The following is a 24,128-nucleotide window of genomic DNA, read 5'->3' as shown; positions in this document are numbered from 1 at the left end:
AGGCCTCAAAACTATATTTTGTTGTGTAACGGTAGTACTATTTGTTAAACTGTAGTGTCTGCTTGTTGCTGGCTGTATGTGGGCGGAGTAATACACAAAGGGTAAAGAGGCTGTACTGATGCTGATATTACTTATTATATATATATATATATATATATATATATATATATATATATACACGGATGGATGGATGGATGGATGGATGGATGGATGGATGGATGGATGGATGGATGGATGGATGGATGGATGGATGGATGGATGGATGGATGGATGGATGGATGGATGGATGGATGGATGGATGGATGGATGGATGGATGGATGGATGGATGGATGGATGGATGGATGGATGGATGGATAGATAGATAGATAGATAGATAGATAGATAGATAGATAGATAGATAGATAGATAGATAGATAGATAGATAGATAGATAGATAGATAGATAGATAGATAGATAGATAGATAGATAGATAGATAGATAGATAGAAATCATCTTCTGGACATTCTTCCTTTTTGTCTTTTAAATCTGATGAACATTCTTCAACAAGAAATGCAGCCATCATGTTTCATGTCAAACAATTGTTTATTATTAATTATTATGGTACAAATTAATGTGACAGACTTGAAGCTGTTAAGAAATACACAAAGTGCAGCTTAACTGACCGAACAGATATTGCTCTATATAATACATACAGTTTTCAGTCTATAAAATTTAAAGCATCCTTAGCAGGTTAAACAGCTTTGGTTTCGAGGTCTTGAGAGTAATAACAACGTTGACTTTTTAAACTCGACTGCGTGTTTGTGTGCGTGTGTGTGTGTGTGTGTATTCCAGTCTGTGTTCTTCAATAAATTTCAAAAGGTTTCCATCAGCTTTCGAAAGCAATTGCGTTGAACTGCCAACTTTTCTTTGTTCTCCATTTATACAGGGCAATTCCAGGCAATCAAACTCAAAAATGCATCTCACATAGTGGAAAGAGAAAAACAAACATTAACAATGCAGAAACCCAATGATAAAAAAGAAGAAAGTCAGGTAACAATCGTCTGTTCTATACACGTGACCCTGGAAAGCACATGGTAAAAGTAAAGCAGGTGAGAATCTGAAAACTACTTACAAACATATACACAAGTCCTTCATGTTGAACTTTTACAGAAAGGTATCGTGTTTTGACATTGCTCACTACTTAGCAGGACAGTGCTGAGGTAATTCGAAATGATATACTCCTCCGTTTAATCAATTTTCTTCAATCGGTTACATATTTCAAGATTGTCAGCGACATTTAGCCATTTCTCTGTACAATGTGCATATAACTATTGAGCTTTGGTCCAGCATTGAAAGGATGAGCAGAAGGCAGAGCTTAGATCCCCGTCTCTTGGTTTTCATTTTTGGTTACAGCTTTTGTTTCCTAAGCCTGTATACCTTAAGACGTCCTGTCTCTGCAACCGAGCGCAGATGCCATGCTTCTGAATATTCAGGAAAAACAACAAGCTGGTGAAATGGCATTCTACCATACAACAAGAGTTCAGTTAATGAAATTAGACATCTCTTTTAATATGAGCCGAGATTTCTGTTACGTGGATGATTTTTTAGTTAGTGTATAGTAAATGTTCATTGTGATGAACAGCAAGTGTAAATACCTTAAAATATTTTCCTTTTTTGTTTGTTTTTGCTGATGGACAGGTAGATTGGGTTTAATTTTAGATTTACAAATTTACAAATCAGTACAAAATTGTAAATTTTATGAACTTCGGAATTCTGATAGCATATTTAAATGCCATAAAGCAAGCCCCCTTTGTAGTTTTTGACTTGTTCAGTGGAGGACAGAGACATAAAATGAACATCTGCTTAATTTACTCACCCTCGGGCCATTTAGTAAATATGTGACTTTGCTGTCTTTGATTTTGCCTCACTTTAAAACTCAAAAAGTTAAGGTAACTCAAACTGTTTGAGGAAACAGGACTGCAACAAACCATTTAAGTTCAAAAACTAATCCTAATGAGTACTGTGAACTTCATCCATTTGGGTAAAGGAAGCAATTTGAGCACAGAAAAACCCAATAAATGAAGAGAACTCAAACAGTTTGAGGAAACCGATTGCTACAACCCATTTGAGTTAAAAAAAAAAATCTATATGAGTACTGTAAAGTTTCTCCATTTAAGTTGAAGTAATAAGGTATTTATTTAACTCATTACTTTAAACACGGAGTTCAAAACTCTTTTCAAATGAGTAGAATTAACTATCAGTCAATTCTGAATTAACTACACTCATTTCATTTGATAAAGTTGACTGTTAGGTTTTACAGTGTGGGTTTACACTTTAGTTTCGCCATATAAATGGCGGTAATTTTAATATTAAACATGTAAAAATACTGGTCAACAGTATGTTTCCTTTTATATGATGAATAACTGTAAATTATTAAGTAATGATTATCAGTAAATCCCAGAATTCACTTCCTTTGTTGTTGACATTGTTATGATTTTCTTTACTATTGTTCTGCTTTTTGTGATGAGCATTGCTTCGTTATATGACTTTCCCATCACCAACATGCTTTTGGTTGTTTTTGTCTGTGTAGTAAAGGTAGACTCAAAAAACATTTTTTTGTATTGCTTGTTCAAACTACTTATTTAAAATCAGCTAAAACAACACAATTATTTAGATTTCATTGGGGCAACTTAATTCTTTATGTTCAATCCACTTAAATTGGGTAAACCTGTAAAGTTAATTTAATCAATTTGTGTTAGGACAATATAAATGAATTGTGTGGAACCCTGCATTTTTTAAGTGTATAACACGCTCAAAAATGACTTATTTAATATGAGTTGAACCAACACAATCCATAAAGTGTTTTTGGGAAAATGTAACTTACTGCTTATTCAAACTACTTATTAAATATAAGTTGAACCAACCACTACCATAAGGTACTTTTAGGACAACCTAATTGTTTTATGTTTAATCCACCTAAATTTGTAAAAACAATTCATTTATCATAACCACATGCTTTTGGTTGGTTTTGTCTTTGTAATAAAGGTATAATGTGCTCACTTACTGCGTATTCAAACTGCTTATTTAAACCAACATAACCCATAAGGTACTTTTGGGACAACGTAATTGTTTTGTGTTCAATCCACCAAAATTTATGAAAACAATTAATTCATCATAACCACATGCTTTAGGTCGTTTTTATCGGTGTAATAAAGGTATAATGCACTCAAAAATTACATTTGCTGCTTATTCAAACTACTTTTTTTAATATGAGTTGAACCAACAGTCCATAAGGTATTTTTGGGACAACTTAATTGTTTTGTGTTCAATCCGCTTAAATTTTTTAAAACAATTAAATTAACTGCACTGTAAAAATGCAGGGTTACAATTCATTGCTGTTGTCCAAACAAAAATAGATTAAATTTATCGCAATTATATTTACAAATTTAAGTAGATTAAACATAAAACAATTGACAAGTTGCACCCAAAAAAACTTTGAATTGTGTAGCTTCAACTCATTTTGTTTTGAGTGTGGTATCACTTTATTCTGATGGCCCCTTTAGCGCATTTCGTTGAATTTAAGTTACATTGCATCTGCATGCCAACTAATTCTCATTGGATTATAAGTAGATTGATAAATTGGCTTTAGGGTTAGTTTAGGTTGACATGTACTTGCAAAGCTACTTATACACAAAAAAAAAAAAAAGATGTCTGAAAAATTGTTGCACATGATTTATATGTGTTGAAACAAACAAATTAAATTTGGTATTGTTTAACTTAATTTGTTGGTTTAAATTCAGCCCAAATACATTGTTTACAACCACTTACCTTAAATAAATAAATAAATACAAAGAATAATCTTTGAATAATTTTTAGTTTAGTCAGTTAAATGTTAAAGTATCAACAGATATTAAGCAGACAGTCTACTAATGCTCAAATGAGAAGTAGTTGCAATGCAATTTTTAGTCAACAAAATGCGCAATAGGGACCATTAAAATAAAGTCTTACCAATTAACTTCATTGATTTGTGTTGGGACAATATGAAGGAGTTGTGTTTGTTTTTTTACAGTATGTATAGATTTTAATATTTTAAAACTTTGGTGTATTAACACTAAAATGAATGAAATAGAGCTTATATTTGAATTCTTCTACCATATTTATGATGGTAAAATTTAGGCAACTACAGCTGACTTTTGACATAATTGTTTTTACAGTTCATGTTTATTGATGTAATTGACTCTAAAAGTGTCAGTAGTTTTGAGTTACATTATTTGGAATTACTAAATAGCTTAAACATTTCAGTTCCAGTTTAAAATCTTTAATATTCTAAAAATAAAAACATCACCTAACTTTCAGATGCTCTAAGGGTGAGTAAATTAACTGTCAATTTTATTTTTTGGTTGAATATCATCATCATTTATCTGTAAACTTACACCTTTTACTTTTAGTTTTACTTGTAGTCATTAAATATGAAGTGAATCCATTAGAGAAGTGTTTCTCAACCACATTCCTGGAGGACCATCAGCTCTGCACATTTCCCATGTCTCCTTAACCAAACATACCTGATTCAGATCACCAGCTCATTAGCAGAGATTGAAAGACCTGTAATGGGTGTGACAGACTAAGGAGACACCCAAAGCATGCAGTGCTGGTGGTCCACCAGAAACGTGGTTGAGAAACACTGCATTGGAGAACACTTTCAACATTAGCATTTCCCTTCGGTTGAATTGTAAGCTATTTATATCGCTGTTAAATCATTAACATACTTTCTAAAGACATTGCCAACAACTATACGTAAAATTTCCTTTGTGATTCTTGAAATATAATATAAAAAGGAATAAAAAAGAATTATGAATGTTGAAATATTTGATTTTCAATCAAAATGAGCATTTTCCAAATTTTTTTTGACATCAGAGAAAATAGTTCTGACACAATGTGAGTTGTTGCACAGTCCAAATGATAAAGACACACAGACAAAAAGATAACTTGCATAACCCAAGAGAAATCTTTAAAAGTAATCCATCTCATTTACTTGAAATCTTTATGAATATATTTATATATAGAATATATTTAGTTGAGTGTGACGAGTAAAATAAAACCCTTTGCTTTAAAAAATAAAACATCCGATCACATGTAAAGAATAATAGAATTTGAGTAGTTTCAGGCCAAGGTATAACACAATGTCCTTGTTCTTTGGCTAGGAGGCTTTGGCAATGCCGTAAAATAGCTTCAATCAAAGCTGCAACAAATGCGGTACATGTGGTATAATCACTGAGAATCTCTTAGCAAAATATTCCTCCCAAATGCACTCTTCACTGGCTGATGCCTTAATGTTAATGAACCGATGACACAGACGACGAGGACTTCACATAAATAATGTGACAAGTTTTGAAATAAACGTTGATATTTTTGGAACTTGTGATTTCAATTTTGGTGACAGATTAGCAGAGATATTTACATTAAAAACCCAAGTGATAAAATAAGACATAGATTGAATGTCACACCCACCAACCCCATCCCTCTTTTTTTTGTTCCTTTTTTTCTTTCGTTTTTTTTTTCTCCCCAGTAAAAATGTAAAAATGTAAAACACATTTACAATTAAAAAACCTTAGGAATCAGATGCAACAAACTTTGGTAAGTAGTTTCTTCACCATCCTTGATTTAAATATGATCCCACAATCTGCTTCACACAACTCTGTTTTTTTTTTTTTCTTGACTTTTTTGGTTTTTGCTTTTGTGATGATAACACTGACAATAATTCTTTTAGCCTTTGTCAACAGCTCATCCAGTCGACAGAGCATTGGATAGCAATCGTCCAGTTCTTTAAAGTCCGCAACATCAGATGTTTGACCATCGCATTGGATGCTCACTGGTGTTCCTCCATATTATCAACCAGAGGGTCCATCGGTGCGCCCGGCACAAGTCCCTCAGGCTGTTTAAGCCTCTTTATAGTGTTTTTCAAAGCTTGCCTCTTATTGCAGAACCAGACGCGCACCACCTCGCGATCATAGTTCAGTTTCTCAGCGATTTCTGTCATCTCCTGACCGGAGGGGTGAGTATTCTTCTCGAAGTGGCTGTTGAGGATTTCCAGGGCCTGCGGCGTGAAAGAGGTCCGGCGTTTGCGCTTTTTGGAGGGCTCGCTGCCGATAAACTCGGTCAGGTTCTGCATGCCAGAGCGATGGCGGGCTTCCGCCTCGGCCATCCAGCGCTCCAGCACGGGCTTAATCTTCTGGGCGCTTTTTGGGGTGATGTCCAACTTCTCGAACCTGGCAGGATATAAAAGGCCAGGGTTCAGTTTGCCTGTCAGACTGCTAGCTATAGTGTTCTCTTGGGCTTCCTGTGGTAGGAAAAAGTGGCTTCTCAGGATGGTGTGTCTGGGGGAGAATTGAGAGAGAACAAGCTTACTCAAGTGCCCGGATTGAGCGAGGGGTTTCCTGTCTGACCTATTTGCCTGAAAGGGATCTCCTGGCCCAAGCTGCCAATGGGACAGAGAGTATTTGTGGCTTCTACTGCATCACTTTACCTGTTCAATTCATCATTATGCAAGTTCACGGAGCTTTTTTTTTTTAGGTCTTCATGCGTCATTTTTGTTGACTCTCTGTACCCATGATGCATTGAACCAAGAGGACTCTTCCACGGGCCGGTCCAAAAACAAACAAGCACCTGACTGATATCATAAAGACAACCCAGGCTCATTGGAAATATGTGCCTTGGGCTAAGTTTTTGTGAAAGTGTAAAGAACGAGCTTCGAGCATACATTTGCCTGCTGTTTCTGGGTAATACAAAGGTTTTTTGCTACGATAAAATCATGTAAGCAACATTTGTTCCTTTTCACACATGTACATACAGTGCATCCAGAAAGTATTCATTTTTCCCAAAACATTTTATGTCACAGCCTTATTCCAAAATGGGTTATATTCATTGTTTCCTCAAAATTCTACACACAATTCCCCATAATTGCAATGTGAAAAAGATTTTTTGAAATTGTTACAAATTTATCAAAAAAAAGCCTGAAAAATTACATGTACATTAGTATTCACAGCCTCTAAATTGAGCTCAGGTACATTCTGTTTCCACTGATCATTCTTGAGATGTTTCAGCAGCCTCATTAGAGTTCTTCGGTGGTAAATTCAGTTGATTGGACATAATTTAAACAGGCATATACCTATCTATACAAGGTCCCAGGGTTGACAGTGCATGTCAAAGCACAAACCAAGCATGAAGACAAAGGAATTGTATCTAGACCTCCGAGACAGGATTGTCTCGAGGCACAAGGTAGGTTACAGAAAATGCTTTCTGCTTTGAAAAGTTCCAGTAAGCACAGTGGCCTCCATCATCCTTAAGTGGAAGATGTTTAGAACCACCAGGACTCTTCCTAGAGCTGGCCGGCCGGCCATCTAAGCTGAGTAATCGGGGGAGAAGGGCCTTAGTCAGGGAGGTGATCAATAACCCAATGGTCACTCTGTCTGAGCGCCAGTGTTCTTCTGTGGAAAGAGGAGAAGCTTACAGAAGGACAACCATCTGTGCAGTAATCCATCAATTAGCCCTGTATGGTAGAGTGGCCAGACAGAAGCTACTCCTTAGAAAAGGGCACGTAGCAGTCTGCCTGGAATTTGCCAAAAGGCATCTGAAACCAAGTTCTCTGGTCTGATGAGACTAAAATTTAACTCTTTTAAGTGAATGCCAGGCGTTAGGTTTGGAGAAAACCAGGCACCGCTCATCAGCAGGCTAATACCATTCCTACAGTGAAGCATGGTGGTGGCAGCATCATGCTGCGGGGATGTTTTTCAGCAGCAACTGGAAGACTAGTCACGATAGAGGGAAAGATGAATGCAGCAATGTACAGAGACATCCTGAATGAAAACCTGCTTCAGAGTGCTCTTGACCTCAGACTGGGGCAACGGTTCATCTTCCAGCAAAACAATGACCCAAAGCACATGGGTGGCATCATCTTCAAAAAGACTTGAGGCTGTAACTGCTGCCAAAGGTGCATCAACAAAGTATTGAACAAAGGCTGTGAATACTTATGTACATGTGATTTTTCAGGTTTCTAATTTTTTTGTACATTTGCAACAATTAAAAAAAATTGTCATTATGGGGTATTGTGTGTAGAGTTTTGACGAAATAAATAAGTTAATTTTGTAATAAGACTGTAACATAAACAAAAAAATAAAATAAAACGTGGAAAAGATGAAGTGCTATGAATACATTCCAGATGCATTGTACATATTATCTATGAATAAAAGATTGCGATTCTTTGTGCTGAATAAATACCACAAAAATGGTTAACCATAGTAAGTCTATGGTTTGTAATCGCAAGGTGATAAATACATGGCAAACCCCTAGCTTCTCACTGACGTGTGTAAATAGCACATTTACGTATCGCAGTAAAGTATTTGAGATTCACAAATATAAAGACAGCGCCCTCTAGTGGATTTGTCATCACAAGCACTAAGGAAAAGTCGCTGGAGCAACACATTTGACGTTTCGCAAAAACGTAGCCCTGGGCACGTATTTCCAATGAGCCTGGGTTGCATAAAGAATGAGTCATTTATTTGGCCTTGCCGTTTTCTTCTCTAGCTCTTATGTATAATCAAAGCCACAGACAGCATCACATATGATTAGGAATTCTGTTTTGTGTGAGAGACTAATACATATTGTCAAATGGATAACACAAGCATGCGGTAAAACATTAAAAGCATTATTAATTCACAGATGGCTTAAATTATTCACTCAAATGCACACACATTTTAATACACTTTTCTGACATCTTCCTCAAGCAACCCTGATGCTCATTTAATGTTTAATGCTAATACATTTTCACCTTCACTTTTGAATATGTCTGCAAGTTTAAAGGGTCTCCAGGGAGGCAAATCAGTCTAATATGTAGGTTTTGCTATTGCTGTTGAAACTTTGCTTTCTGTACAAAAACAATGATGGAAAATTTGTCACGGTAACTAGTTTCACACTTGTTTAAACAAAGCACTCAGAAAAAGCTATGGCTAAATTTTATACAGCAGCCACACAGAAATATATTTCAGGATCTTATTTAGATCTTCGTTTGACTTTTTACTCAATTATGGAAATAATGACAAATGAGGAGATGGATGTATTTTCAGTTATGCTCTAGTTTGACAAGCTGGTAGGTCATAATACAAAATCAAGTCTGTTGGGGAAAAAAGTGAGAAACATTATAGTATATTATAGTAAACGTTCATTTATTGAATTAATTATTTTTTTATTTTACAGGTTACTATTTGTATACTCTGCAAGAAGTGCCACAGTTAAACTATTGCTGTAACAAAACCATGGTTATTTTGTAATCAACATGTTTTTTTTCGTTTCGTTTTTCTTGATTTTTTGTAAGATCAGCCCAATTTCATAAGAAATTGTTATTATTTTATGTATTGTCAGAAAAAGGGTTAATTTGTATGAATTAATACATTGAATATGAAAATGTAAAATTTTTAAAAGGGAACTGTCCCCAAAGCCCACTTCTATTACTTTCCGTAATTGGGAATGTGTAGGGCTAGACGGAATCTGCGGACATTTTTTGCTATTTCTGCGCAGAATTGTGTTAAAAATCCACCATTTCCTTATGCAAAGACACCGACAAAGCACTTGAGTACTTTACTGTATTGTTTTACTTCACACTTATTTTTTGTTGTCAGTGCACTTTTATTATGTGTTTTCTAATTCCTGTTGTTACTAACACTCGCAAAACACGGGAGGTGCGCTGCAGGCGTAATCCTCACAACCTTCGTTCAATACATGTATCTACTATTTCACAACTCTCTCTCTCCGTGGGCCTCTGGAATTGTCAATCAGCTGTTAACAAGGCTGATTTTATTACCTCCATAGCTACATATTCTGACTATAATCTCATGGCTCTAACTGAGACCTGGTTGAGGCCGGAGGACACTGCTACACATGCTACTCTTTCTGCTAATTTCTCTTTTTCCCACACTCCTCGTCAGACAGGGAGAGGGGGTGGGACTGGACTACTAATTTCCAAAGAATGGAAATTTACTCTGATACCGTCCCTGCCAACAATCAGCTCCTTTGAATTCCATGCAGTCACCATTATCCACCCCTTCTACATAAATGTGGTTGTCATCTACCGCCCACCAGGTAAATTAGGTCACTTCCTAGATGAACTGGATGTTCTTCTCTCATCTTTTTCTAATTTTGCCACTCCCTTATTGGTGCTAGGTGACTTCAACATTTACGTTGACAAACCGCAAGCTGCAGACTTTCAGACTCTGCTTGCCTCTTTTGACCTAAAAAGAGCACCTACTTCTGCTACCCACAAATCAGGTAATCAGCTAGACCTTATTTACACACGACACTGCTTCACTGATCAAACAATAGTAACTCCACTACAAATATCTGATCATTTCCTTCTGTCTCTCAACATCCACATTACTCCTGAGCCGCCACACACTCCAACACTGGTTACCTTTCGCAGAAACCTACGATCTCTCTCACCCAATAGACTATCCACCATTGTTTCAGACTCTCTTCCTCCATCTCGCAAACTCACTGCACTTGATTCGAACAGTGCCACTAATACACTCTGCTCCACACTAGCATCATGTCTAGACCGATTATGTCCTCTTGCATCCAGGCCAGCCCGTGCCAGTCCTCCTGCACCCTGGCTCTCGGATGCTCTCCGTGAGCATCGCTCAAAACTTCGGGCTGCAGAGAGAATTTGGCGGAAAACTAAAAATCCTGCACATCTCTTAACATACCAAACTCTTCTGTCCTCTTTCTCAGCTGAGGTTACTTCTGCAAAGCAGACGTATTACCGTCTGAAAATCAACAATGCCACTAATCCTCGCCTACTTTTTAAAACATTTTCCTCCCTCCTCTATCCTCCTCCTCCACCCGCATCCTCCACACTTACTACTGATGACTTTGCTACATTCTTCTGCACCAAAACTGCAAAAATCAGTGCTCAATTTGCTGCACCTACAACAAACACGCAAGATACAACACCAACACCACACACACTCACCTCTTTTTCTCAGCTCTCTGAGTCTGAGGTGTCCAAACTTGTGCTATCTAGCCATGCAACCACCTGTCCACTCGATCCCATTCCCTCTCATCTCTTGCAAGCCATCTCTCCTGCAGTCATACCAACACTGACTCACATAATTAACACATCTCTTGACTCTGGTTTATTCCCCACTACATTTAAGCAGGCTAGGGTAACCCCACTGCTAAAGAAACCCAACCTGGACCATACGCTACTTGAAAACTACAGACCAGTATCCCTGCTTCCATTCATGGCCAAGATTCTGGAGAAAGTAGTGTTCAATCAAGTCCTGGACTTTCTTACTCAAAACAATCTCATGGACAACAAGCAATCCGGCTTTAAGAAAGGCCACTCAACTGAGACTGCCCTGCTCTCGGTCGTGGAGGATCTCAGACTGGCTAAAGCAGACTCTAAATCATCAGTCCTCATTTTGCTGGACTTGTCAGCTGCTTTTGACACTGTCAACCACCAGATCCTGCTATCTACGCTTGAGTCACTGGGCGTTGCGGGCACTGTTATACAATGGTTTAGATCTTACCTCTCTGACAGGTCATTCAGGGTGTCTTGGAGGGGAGAGGTGTCCAACCTACAGCATCTAAACACTGGGGTACCTCAAGGCTCTGTTCTTGGGCCACTTCTCTTCTCCATCTACACATCATCTCTAGGACCAGTCATCCAGAGACATGGATTCTCCTACCACTGCTATGCTGATGACACCCAGCTATACCTCTCTTTTCATCCTGATGATCCCTCGGTTCCAGCTCGTATCTCAGCCTGCCTGTTGGATATTTCACACTGGATGAAAGATCATCATCTTCAGCTGAACCTCGCAAAAACGGAAATGCTTGTAGTTTCTGCCAACCCGACTCTACACCATAACTTTTCAATCCAGATGGATGGGGCAACCATTACTGCATCCAAAATGGTGAAAAGCCTTGGAGTAACGATTGATGACCAACTAAACTTCTCTGACCACATTTCTAGAACTGCTCGATCGTGCAGATTTGCACTCTATAACATCAGAAAGATCCGACCCTTCTTATCTGAACATGCAGCTCAACTCCTTGTTCAAGCTCTTGTTCTCTCCAAACTGGATTACTGCAACTCTCTACTAGCTGGGCTTCCAGCTTACTCTATCAAGCCTCTTCAACTGCTCCAGAATGCAGCAGCACGAGTTGTCTTCAATGAACCTAAACGAGCACATGTCACTCCGCTGCTAGTCCGTTTGCACTGGCTGCCAGTTGCTGCTCGCATCAAATTCAAAACTCTGATGTTTGCCTACAAAGTGACTTCTGGCCTAGCACCTTCTTATCTGCACTCACTTCTGCAGATCTATGTGCCCTCCAGAAACTTGCGTTCTGTGAATGAACGTCGCCTCGTGGTTCCATCCCAAAGAGGGAAAAAATCACTTTCGCGAACGCTCACGCTCAATCTGCCCAGTTGGTGGAATGAACTCCCTAACTGCATCAGAACAGCAGAGTCACTCGCTATTTTCAAGAAACGACTAAAAACTCAACTATTTAGTCTCCACTTCACTTCCTAAGCTGCAATTGCCTCTTTGAATATCACACTAATTGTACAAAAAAAAAAAAAAAAAAAAAAACTACTAACACTTCCCTTCTTAGACTTTACAGACCTGAAACTTGCCTTTAGTACTTATTCATTGTTGCTCTTAGTTGTGTAAATTGCTTCCTTGTCCTCATTTGTAAGTCGCTTTGGATAAAAGCGTCTGCTAAATGACTAAATGTAAATGTAAATGTAAATGTATTCACGAAAGTAAAGAAGTAATAAGTAAAAGTAAAGAGACAGTAAAGAGGCCGAATGAAGGAGGATCATTCTTTTTCCTCGCGCTGCAGATGGTCTGTTTAACTGTTTTCTCGCTAGTGAAGTGTTCAGTTTTTCCTCTTACAAAGTCCACCATGTAAATGAAAAATGCACCAAGGCGTGACGCAACTTACTCTCAAAGGGAATGTGAGATGAGACTCTGATTGGTTTAATGCACGTTATGCTTAAAACACACCCAAAGAGTAAGCACAACCCAGTTAGACCATGTGATGCAGCGTAGAGCATATTTTTCTGTCCTTAAAACACCAAAAGTGGATTTGGACATGACCTTAATTAATTTGCGCCCTGCGCTTTAGACTTTGCACCTAGATCATTAAAATAAAGCCCTTCAAGTTAAGAATTGCTGTAAGTTTGCGTTGAGTAAAACAATGGGTACTTTTCTCAAGAGGGTTCCAGCATGTCTTAGCACATGATTTACATGTTGCTAGCATGTTTTAACTGTTAGCATAATTTGTCATGATGCTAGACTGTTTGTAACATGTAACTAACATCTTTTAGCATTATGCTACAATTTGTGTTACTGGCATGATTTCAGTTTGTTAAAAAAATCCTAGCATGTTTGTAGCATGTACCTAACATCTTTTAGCGTTATGCCACGATTAATATGTTAGTAGCATGTTTTCAATATGTTCAAAAAATTGCTAGCATGTTTGTAGCATGTAATTAACATCTTATAGCATTATGCTACAATTAAAATGTTACTAGCATGTTTTCAGTATGTTTAAAAAAAACCTAGTATGTTAGTAACTTGCTTCCCAGTGATAGGTTGCAGCTGGAAGGGCATCCGCTGGATAAAACATATGCTGGATAAGTTCATTCCGCTGTGGCAACCCCTGATTAATAAAGGGACTAAGCTGAAAATGAATGAATGAATGAATTTGTAGGATCTTTTAGCATTATGCTACAAGCTTAATTAATACTGTAACTTACTTAATACTGTTTACAGTATTAAATATTTGCTGACATTAATTAGCATGTTGTTAACATATTTCTACAATTTACAACATGTTGCTACCATAAAACAACAGGATGAAGCTTTAGTTCGCATGTTTGCTAAAAAAAATGATGGTATTTCTCCACTTGCTGTCATTGATAAATAGGTTGGCAAACACTTAGATCTACTGATCTAAAAAACCTGATCTGTATAACCAGCTATAGAGTATAGTAACAGAAGATCCACAAAAAGAACTTTAGTCTCCAATGACTTCACTGAACGTGGAGATTTCCAAAGTGCTGAAGCAGGTGTGCCTCGCACAGGCTTTAATGGAAAGATGTTTCAGTGAGTTCCCTGACCTGCGCTCCTATCCAACGCATGGACATCTGTCAGACAGACAGAGAAAAGCCCAGCTGAGAGAAGGGGAGAGAGGTGAACGGCTGCTCTCTGAAACAACACACAGTCTCTCTTGGTCCATAACTCCTGGACAGGCTCCTGCGAGGAGACCTTTGATGGAATCTTAACTGGCATTTGAAAAGACGCCTGAAGCGGGGGCAAAGGCCCTCGCTCTCCCAGGTCCTCAAACGCAAAGACGCTTTTTTCCAGCACGGAGATGAGTGACAGCACCCTGTTAAATCCAGCCAAGCAGGAAACAATAACGGAGTCTAGGCATATTGGATGCCTCATTTATTATGTTGTGTATTATTTAACTTCTTAATTCTAGACTCTGTTTGTTGAAGCAATGTCAGAAAATAAAAGTGAAATATTTCAGCTTTTGGAGAGAGACAGCAGGAATCACAAGGGTTTAACAGTGACTACATACTTCATATTTATTATTATTAGTTTTCCTATTAGCAACAGTAGTAGTAATAGCAGTTAAAAAGAACAAAGATAACTGATCAATAATATAATAATACACAACCTTTAAACTTTTTAATTATTATTATAATTTCTTTTTTTTTTACAAAATTACAGATAATTTATATTATTATCAACAAAACTAAAACTATTTCTAAAAAGTTGTTAAAAAATCTATCCTTTTGCTAAAAATGTATTATGTTAAATGAAAATGATGGTTTTGAGCTATTTTAGGATTTAACTATTTATTTAATTCAAGGCTGAATTTACTGCAGCACACATATAGCATGTATATTAAATACAACTTTAATATAATTAATATAACTTAATATAATTTCAAATAACTATTTTTCATTTTAGTTTCAAAACAGTATTTATTTTTATGCAAGCACAACTAAATTTCAAGACTCCAGTTCTCAACGCAAGACGCATGAATGATCCATTAGAAATCATTCATTTGATATCAGCTCCAAAAAATCACATCCATTATGAAAATAGATCTTTGAAAACAATAATTCTTTGAAAATAACATTTTAGAATTTTTAAAGAACATTTGTCACATTTCATCATTATTAATATACTTACTGCTACTTTGTATTAATCTTCATATTAGCCCTTGTAAAGTTATATTAAATATATATTTTTAAATATGCCTGCAAGTGATGCTTAAGACAGAAAGACCATTGTCACAGTATTTCCTATAATATGTATATGTGTATATATATATATATATATATATATATATATATATATATATATATATATATATATATATATATATATATATATATATATATATATATACACTGTAAAAAATTGCTGTTAAAAAATGGTCAGATTCTACGGTAAAATAATGTTTTTTTACTAAGACAGTAATATTCTGTTAAAAACAGTGCTTTCTGGGTAACATTTTTGTTTTCGAGAAAGTAACCAACTGCAGAAAACTGTGAGCTAACAGAGTTCAGATTCGATGTTTTGAAGTCTGTGTTTGAAATCACACTTTGTGTCCTTGTTCACTATTTCATACACTAGTTAACTAATATAGTTCACCTGACAGTTTTAATGAACACTAATGAGTGAATTCAGACACTGATGAACACCTGCTGTTAATAATTACAATTACTGAAGAAAATAAACAAGAAACACAAACAGTGACTTGAGTTACAGCATTAAATCAAATCAAATAAAACAGCTTCAGTCTCAGCAGAGGATCATTAAACAACTCCACAAACAACAGCAGACACACTTATTACTGACTGATTTGACTTCCATACTATTCTCATTGAGATCCAACAGAAATTAAGGTGTTTTTTGTGTCACCGTAATGGAGTGAGGGGCTGATTTAGTTGGGCTCTTCACCCTGGAACTCATTTAAGAAGACTTTCCAACTGCTGTAATACAGAGTTAACAAAACGTTTGTATTATAACAATAAAGTTGGAAAGTCAATAAATAGAGAAATCTATTTGTCTGAAATTAGTTCTGATAAATGTTTTGATATAAATCTGGAAGAAGGGCCACATGCAATAGATTTTATGCTTAGTTGCAGGTATTAATTTAATTAATGAGAAGTGGAAACAGAAAAGATACCTCCATAATTACTTAACAGCTAAGAAATAACATACAAAAACAGTTCAGTTATGACAAATACACACTCAGACCTGATGAATCTGACCTTGTATCTCAACAATGGTAACATCTCAAATGTTTCATGCTGCAATGCATGCTGGGAGTGGCACAATATAAATATCCCAGCATGCATTGCGGTATAAATAAATGTTGTATAATGGTCTAACAGTTTTCTTTATTTGTGTTTGATTCTGCTGTTGTTTATGTTTAGACTTTCAGTTGCCTGTTTGTGAGTTAAACTGTTAATTTTGTTAGTTGTCACCATTATTGAGGTTCATATGCTGACTATTGATGTCTCTTTGAGTGCGATTTACACCATAGAGCAGTGTTATTGTCCAAGATATTCTTTAAAACTTCCAGAAATTATTGCCATATATAGGCATATAATGTAAAACAATAGATTTAACATTGAATAGGAGCAGTAAATTTTATTACACTCAATGAGAACAGACTCTGCCATTTAATAGCAACATGAACATCACCAGATCCTATTTAGGTTTTTGGCTGGCTTGCCTCAACAAATGAGCTTTTTAAACAAAGTTCTTAACAATTGCAGCAGCCAAGATATATAAATGTTACAAACGTCAGGGCTAAGAGCCCAACTAAAGTAAACTCTGTTCTCCATGATGGTGACGTAAAACTTTCACTTTTTCTCAAGAAGAACTTAAGTAGATGTTATACAAAAATACATGTATTAAGTAATAAGTGTAGCTGGTGATGATGTTTGTAGAGTTGTTTAATCATCTGCTGATCATTTCAATGATTTAATCATTTGTTGTTCTTCAGGTTATTTCATTATAAAGCTGTGACTAAAGTTTTGTATGTTCTGTTCTTGTTTTTTCCCTTCAGTATTTCTTCATTTGTTCATTGTTAATCCTCAATTATCATTTAATTAGTCAGTTAATTAATGAATTTACTTCAGCTTTGCTACATGTTTCTTGAACACTCAGTAGTGTGGACACTTCAATTAAAACTGAAGTATATGCTCTGGGGTTTAAAGGGTTAAAGGTGTGAGAGGTAAAAACACAGTGTAAAAATGTATTTTAACAGTAATATACTGTTAATTTACACTATGGAAATAGACTGTAAAAAAACAGTAGATTGCTGGCAACCACAGCTGCCAGTAGATTACTGTTAAATCAAGGAAAAAACAGTATTTTACTGTAAAACCTGAAGCTAATTTCTTCTGTGTGTCACCGTTGTGGAGGAGAGTAGAGCCAGTGTATGAGTTAAAGATGAACAGTGAACTGCTGTTGTTATTCTGCATGTTTCTCTATTTAAAGACAGCGGCTGTTTAGTTGCTGATGCAGTCAGAATCTCTCTGGTAATTCCAGGTTTACATGTATGTGTACTGTTGTGAAAAATAAGACATTAGAGTTAAACCGAACTTTTTTAATTAACTAAAATAAATTATCATTATAAGTATGCTTCTAAGCATTTATAGCACATTACTTCATAAACTCATTCAGCAGTTGACCAATTTGAGGCAGTTGCTTTCAGTGAGCAAAATGAGTTCCCTTGAGTATTGTGTAAATCAATGTAGTCCGTGTATTTTTACAGCAACATACTGTAAAATAACAGTACATTGCTGGCAACTGCAGCTGCCAGTATTTTACTGTTTTTTAACGAGACAATTTTTAACAGTGTATATATATATATATATATATTTCCCATAATTATATAGGAAATATATATTTATATTTATATATATACTTCTTCAGAAAGTCTTAATTTATTTAGTGTGGCTGGAATAAAAGTTTTATTAAAAAAAAAAAAAAGGTCCATATTATCAGCCCCCCATAGGAATTTGGCTACAAAACAAATCACTGTTGTCCAATGACTACCCCCCACACGGAATCTGCAAGTGCAGAAATCCAGATTTCTACAGATTTTTAGCCCATCATTGAGTCTATTTATTTAAGAGTCTATAAAATTTATATTTATTACCTAATATATTTAAATTAATTTCAGTACTCTTACTGACTAATATAAAAACGTTCATATGATTTACTTACTGTACAAAACAGTTTGTAAAATAATTATTTTTGTCTTTTAGTAGATACAGAATTATTAGCCCCTCTGTTTATTTTACTCCTCAATTATTGTTTACGGAGAAAAGATTTTTTCAACACATTTCTAAACAAAATAGTTTTAATAACTCATTTATAATAACTAATTTATTTTTTCTTTGCCATGGTGATGATTCAAGACTATACAGCTTAAAGTTTCATTTAAAGGCTTAACCAGGTTAATTAGGTTAACTAGGCAGGTTGGGGTAATTAGGTAACGATGGTTTATTCTGTAGACTATCGGAAAGAAATATAGCTTAAAGGGGCGAATAATATTGACTTAATTTTTTTTTTTTAAAACTGCTTTTACTCTAGCCAAAATAAAACAAATAAGACTTTCTCCAGAAGGAAAAATATTATTAGACATACTGTGAAAATTTCCTTGCTCTGTTAAACATCATTTAGGAAAAATGTAAAAAAGAAAAAAATTCAAAGAGGGGCTAATTACTCTGACTTCAACTGTATGGTAGATATATTATATGAGAGACTTGCTTTGTGTACCGAAATGGATCTAATAGGACTTGCTTTGTAAATATTAAATAAAAGTAAAAAAATATATATTATTTTTTATTAAACATGTTAAGATTTTAGTTACAATAAACCCAAAATCATTCCACAGAAATCCGCAGATTTTTCACAATATTCGGTGCAGAAATAGAAAAAAAATACCAATACCGTACCAATGTCTAAGTTAAGCATTGAAACGGCACTATAAGCTGAATATTAGTATGTTGCCAAATAGTAAAATATTATATACTGTCACCGAAAAAGACAAAATAATTTAATTACCAGAAACTAATTAAGTAAAAAAAAAAAAATCTCTCCATTAAACAGCCAGTACCAAATGTAATAAATGCAATTAATAAAGTTCACAAACATTTGTGCTGGATATTTATTAACATTCAATCATGTTATTAAAAAACATTAAACTTCTCACTGCTCTCAAATTACAAAAACTGTCATGTAAGAGGCAGAATTGTCTTTATCGTTTCAGATGAATACGGAGGACAGCCTTCAGACAGAAATGAAGCAGGCGGCCAGAAGGGAAAGTAGGTGTGATTAAATATATATACAGTCATGTTAAGCAGCTCTTCTGCCCAATTTGTTGTGCAAATTACAGATGGCAGCTTTGCAGCCTGAGACATGAATCATTGATGCGAATCTAGTGTTCTGGTGTGGATTAATGTTGTAAATCCACACAGCTTAAAAGTGGAAAAACGATTCCCATCTCGCAATTATGTGATGATATGACATCTCATGAGCAGCGGCGCATGCAAAAGCAGCCTCGTTCCAGGAACGGCTGTGAAATGTGCCGTGTAAAAGGAGGAAAATTGAATTTGTCGCACAGAGTATGGTGTATTTAACCAAACAAACGAAAGATCAGGATATGATTTAGATTTGTATTATCTAATGTATTCGCATTTATATTCAATTCAGGTTTATTTGTATAGCGCTTTCCTCAATAATTATTATTCCAAATCAGCATGTTATTACATTACAATCAAAACCAGAACAAATATGTGGCATATAGGAACAAAATCTTATATTAATAAACTATATTTGATAACATTTCTGTAGTTGATAACACTTCAAAATATATTTATTATGGTACTTATTCATCTTTCTTAACTATAGTTCATGTTAACTCAGTGTCTATTACCTAATGTTAACAAGCATAAGATCGGATTTTAATGCATTATGCATTAATGTTGAGCTATGATTAATAAATTACAAAATTATTTATACTTAGTAAATACATTAACTAATGGACCATTAATCTAAAGTGTTAACTTTTTGTCTTTTCCATGGTGACAGAATTTTTTAGTAACACTTTAGATCACAATTATGATCTAAAAGCCAAAGCCACATCACCCTGCAGCCCAAGACCGGTTCCTCACTGAAGCTAAGCAGGGCTGAGCCTGGTCAGTATCTGGATGGGAGACCACATGGGGAAAGTAGGTTGCTGTTGCACGTGATGTTAGAGAGGCCAACAGGGGGCGTTCAACTATGCGGTCTGTGTGAGCCCTAATGCCCCTGTAAAAGTGAAGGGGACACTATACTGTCAGTGGGCGCAGTCTTTCGGATGAGATGTTAAACTGAGGTCCAGACTCTCTGTGATCATTACAAATCCCATGGCACTTCTCATAAAGAGTAGGGGTGAAACCCTGGTGTCCTGGCCAAAAGTCCCTCATTCTGCCTTTTTCCATCATGGCCTCCTAATCATCCCCATCCACCAAATTGGGTCTATCACTATCTCTTCACTCCACCAATAGCTGGTGTGTGGTGAGTGCACTTGCGCCATTGTCCTGTGGCTGTCGTCGCATCATCCAAGTGGATGCTGCACACTGGTGGTGGTGTGGACAGACCCCCTCATGATTGTGAAGCGCTTTGGGTGTATGGATATACACAATAAATGCGCTATATAAAATACACATTACATTACATTACATAATTCATGCTATCAACTACTGATTTATTACTTGTCTTTTATTAAGATATTAACTGTTCATTAGTAGTTATATGATCTTATTCTGCATCCTTAATCCTGCCCTAAACCTAAACCCGACTTCTACCTTACTAACTATTAATAAACAGCTAATTAGATTATTAAGCTAGTAGTGGTAGTTTATGGTTTGTTAATACCATGAATTGTGATTAGTGTTACATATTTTTTTCAGTACAAATATATTTGCAAGATTTTATTAATAAGCTTAAAGTGCAAATTAAAGACTGTTTATTATGTTAACTAAGCAATTAGGTTAATTGGATAGCAGTGTTTGCTTATTTACAGAGTTTCTTTAAAAATTAAGACTTTTTAAGACCTTTTAAAGACCATTATGAATAAAACTTTAGACTTATTTACAGGGCTAAATGCTGAGGATTATTTTGAATATCCCAGTTGGAAAAGATTTTCATTTGCCCTATCAAAAACTGATTATAATTGAATACATTTAATAATACATTAATAATGATTTAATAATGAAACATATAGATCAGGTCAGTATTCTCAGCAGTGAATAAATGGAGAATGCTTAAACAAATATTACTTAAAGTAATATTCAAAACAGAAATGTGTGCACATCTGAATCTCTCAAAGGCAGGTGCTTGATCAAAAACAAACACAGTGGATAAAGTAAAAAAAAAAAAAAAAGTACAATCAATTTTTTTTTTGAGAGCTAAAGTGGCAGTGTGTCGATTTTCTTTAGACCTTTCCCAAGGAAAGTGATTAAACATTATAGTAAATACAGTTTAAAATGCTATTTTTTTAAATAAAAGGTTTTATTGAGATGGATTGTTGGTCTTTGTATGAGTGTTAATGGCGAGATTGTGTATCTTTGCATCAACAAAGGAAAATTAAGAACTGTTAAAAAGATTTAAGACCTGCAACACAATATTTCAGTAGATTTAACACTTTTTAAGGCCTAAAATTTACCTTTTGAGATTTAAGACATTTTAAAACGTTTTAAGCACCTGCTTTGAATGTTATCACTTGACTGAATGGGAGTTATCAGTGGTTATCAGCTGCTGGATATGGGCCAGTAGGGCTTTTTGCGCTTATTAGAAGGCTCAGAAAGCTGTTATATTAGATTCACATGGTTATTCAGCTATACTAATAGAGAAGTCTCCAGTTCTGATTTTACATTACTATGACGGTTGGGTTTAGGGTTTGGGGTAAACGTTTATAAAATACAATTATTGGCAAATTTAATAAATAATATAAACAATTCTTGTGGTTAATCTGCTATACTAATAAAGAAGACTCCAGATCCAGATCTGTTTTTATATTACTGAGACCATTGGGTTTAGGGTTGGGGTAGGTGTAGACACTGTTTCAAGACCCCGCAGATGCCCCTGTATTAAGACTTTTTTTCCAGAAGAAAAATATTATAGGAAATACTGTAAAAATTATTTGGTCTGTTAAACAGCACTTGGAAAATAATCAAAAAAGCATACACATTTTCACAGAAAATTTCACTAACTAATTAGTTAAATGACTTTAATTGTACAGCAGGGCTTTTTATTGGTGGCTCGCAAGCCAAACTTGGCCCCCAAGGCAATTTGTTCCAGCCCTCCAATATTGTGACCATTAAAAACAAATTTAGTTCAGTCGAAAAACGGCCGTTATTGTTATGAAGTGACGTGCATCTGTTTAATACAGCACAAGCTGCAGTTGAAGGCTGTGCAGAGCATGAGTCACCTGACATCAAGCGAGTGGCGCGGGCAACTGAAAACATTTGGATATGTTTTTGTAGAAAAGGCCTTTTGTACAATGCACTAATATCGTTATAAGAGATGCAATGATTAGCCGATTACACTATTAACCACACTTTAATTTGTCATGCTTAATTAATCTTAAAGGCTTCCAAACGCTCTGTTGCACGGAACGCAACTGCTGCAACTAAGCAAAGTTGTGTCAACTGTGATTTAGTTTAAAGTTCCTAGCTTATACAACAAGGCTAATACACAAGCACACTAGATTAACTATAGCAGCGGGCCATTCACATATCACGTCTTTTCCATGCGCAAATTTGTTATTTCCAATGCAATGTAAACAAAAGATATGATAGACGATTTATTACAATATATAAAAATGATTTTGTATGTATGAACGCAGATGATAACAACAGTTCATTTAAATAGTTAGCTAATATAAAGCTTAAATTTACATTAGACGTGATAACCATGAAACCATGATTTTTCTTCAGACTATTTAATCGAACAACCAAAATGTATAATTGTTGCATCCATAACTGTTATGTAGTTCAAAAATAACATATGAATGTGTCTGAATGTAGAAGAAGCCTACTTCAGCAATGCACTGCTTTTGTTTTGCTTTGAAATACTACTACTACTACTACTACTACTACTACTACTAATAATAATATTAATAATAATAATAATTTCTTACATTTATATAGCGTTTTTCTGGGCACTCAAAGAGCTTTACACATTGGGGGGAATCTCCTCATCCACCACCAGTGTGCAGCATCCACCTGGATGACTCGACGGCAGCCATATTGCATCAGACCGCACACCACACACCGGCTGATTGGTGGAGAGGAGACAGAGTCATGAAGCCAATTATGATATGGGGAGGGTTAGGAGGCCATGATGGATATAGGCCAGTGGGCAAATTTGGTCAGGATGCCAGGGTGAAATCCCTACTCTTTTTTAAAGGACATCCTGGGATTTTTAACGACCACAGAGAGTCAGGACCTCCGTTTAATGTCTCATCCGAAAGATGGCGCTCACTGAGCAGTATAGAGTCCCTATTGCTATACTGGGGCATTAGGACCCATACAGACCGCAGTTTGGGTGCCCCCTTGCTGGCGTCACTCACACTCCTTCCGGCAGCAACCTAGATATGTGGTCTCTCATTCAGTTACTGACTGGGCGCAGCCCTGTTTAGTTCCAGTGGGCGACCATGTGAAAGTTGCAGAGAGCTAACATGCCGGCATTTGAATATGTTCGTAAAAAAACAGCCACATTGTACAATGCAGTGATGTTATGTAGTTTCAAAATACAACAAATTAACATTTTAATGTAGTAAAATCCAACACGGGTGTATTAAGGAGTAAAAATACCACATATGGGCTCTTATATGCTATTAAGTCATCACTTATATTACAAGTCATATCTCCCTGGGCCCTCATTTGGGATGCTTTTCATCAACTGGCCCCCATGACAAACTAATTGAATAGCCCTGCTGTACAGGATACACATAATTCACAACGGTTATACAATAAAGTATACTTTTCAAAAAAATGAATCGTGAA

General features: G+C 35.8%; 1 protein-coding gene and 1 long non-coding RNA gene across 9 annotated transcripts in view; one reads left to right on the top strand and one right to left on the bottom strand.

Moving 5' to 3' along the window:
- The first annotated feature begins 567 nt into the window (after positions 1-567).
- Positions 568-4,482, top strand: LOC141380826 (uncharacterized). The gene is made up of 2 exons (XR_015524784.1): positions 568-2,855; positions 2,927-4,482. It is a non-coding gene; the product is annotated as an uncharacterized LOC141380826 (long non-coding RNA).
- A 505-nt stretch (positions 4,483-4,987) lies between these two features.
- Positions 4,988-24,128, bottom strand: part of pou6f2 (POU class 6 homeobox 2) — a 232,754-nt gene continuing 213,613 nt past the window's right edge. For all 8 annotated transcript variants that reach the window (XM_087309297.1, XM_087309300.1, XM_087309294.1 and 5 more), the window contains one exon: positions 4,988-6,354. In XM_087309297.1, the coding sequence (XP_087165423.1) occupies positions 5,847-6,354 (508 nt within the window). In that variant the 3' untranslated portion in view covers positions 4,988-5,846. The remainder of the gene's footprint in view (positions 6,355-24,128) is intronic.

The sequence above is a fragment of the Danio rerio genome, chromosome 24 (assembly GCF_052040795.2).
Source record: "Danio rerio strain M-AB ecotype USA chromosome 24, GRCz13ab, whole genome shotgun sequence".
NCBI classification, from domain to species: Eukaryota; Metazoa; Chordata; class Actinopteri; order Cypriniformes; family Danionidae; genus Danio; species Danio rerio.
The sequence above is the reverse complement of the archived record's forward strand: the minus strand, read 5'-3'. Positions and strand labels throughout refer to the sequence as shown.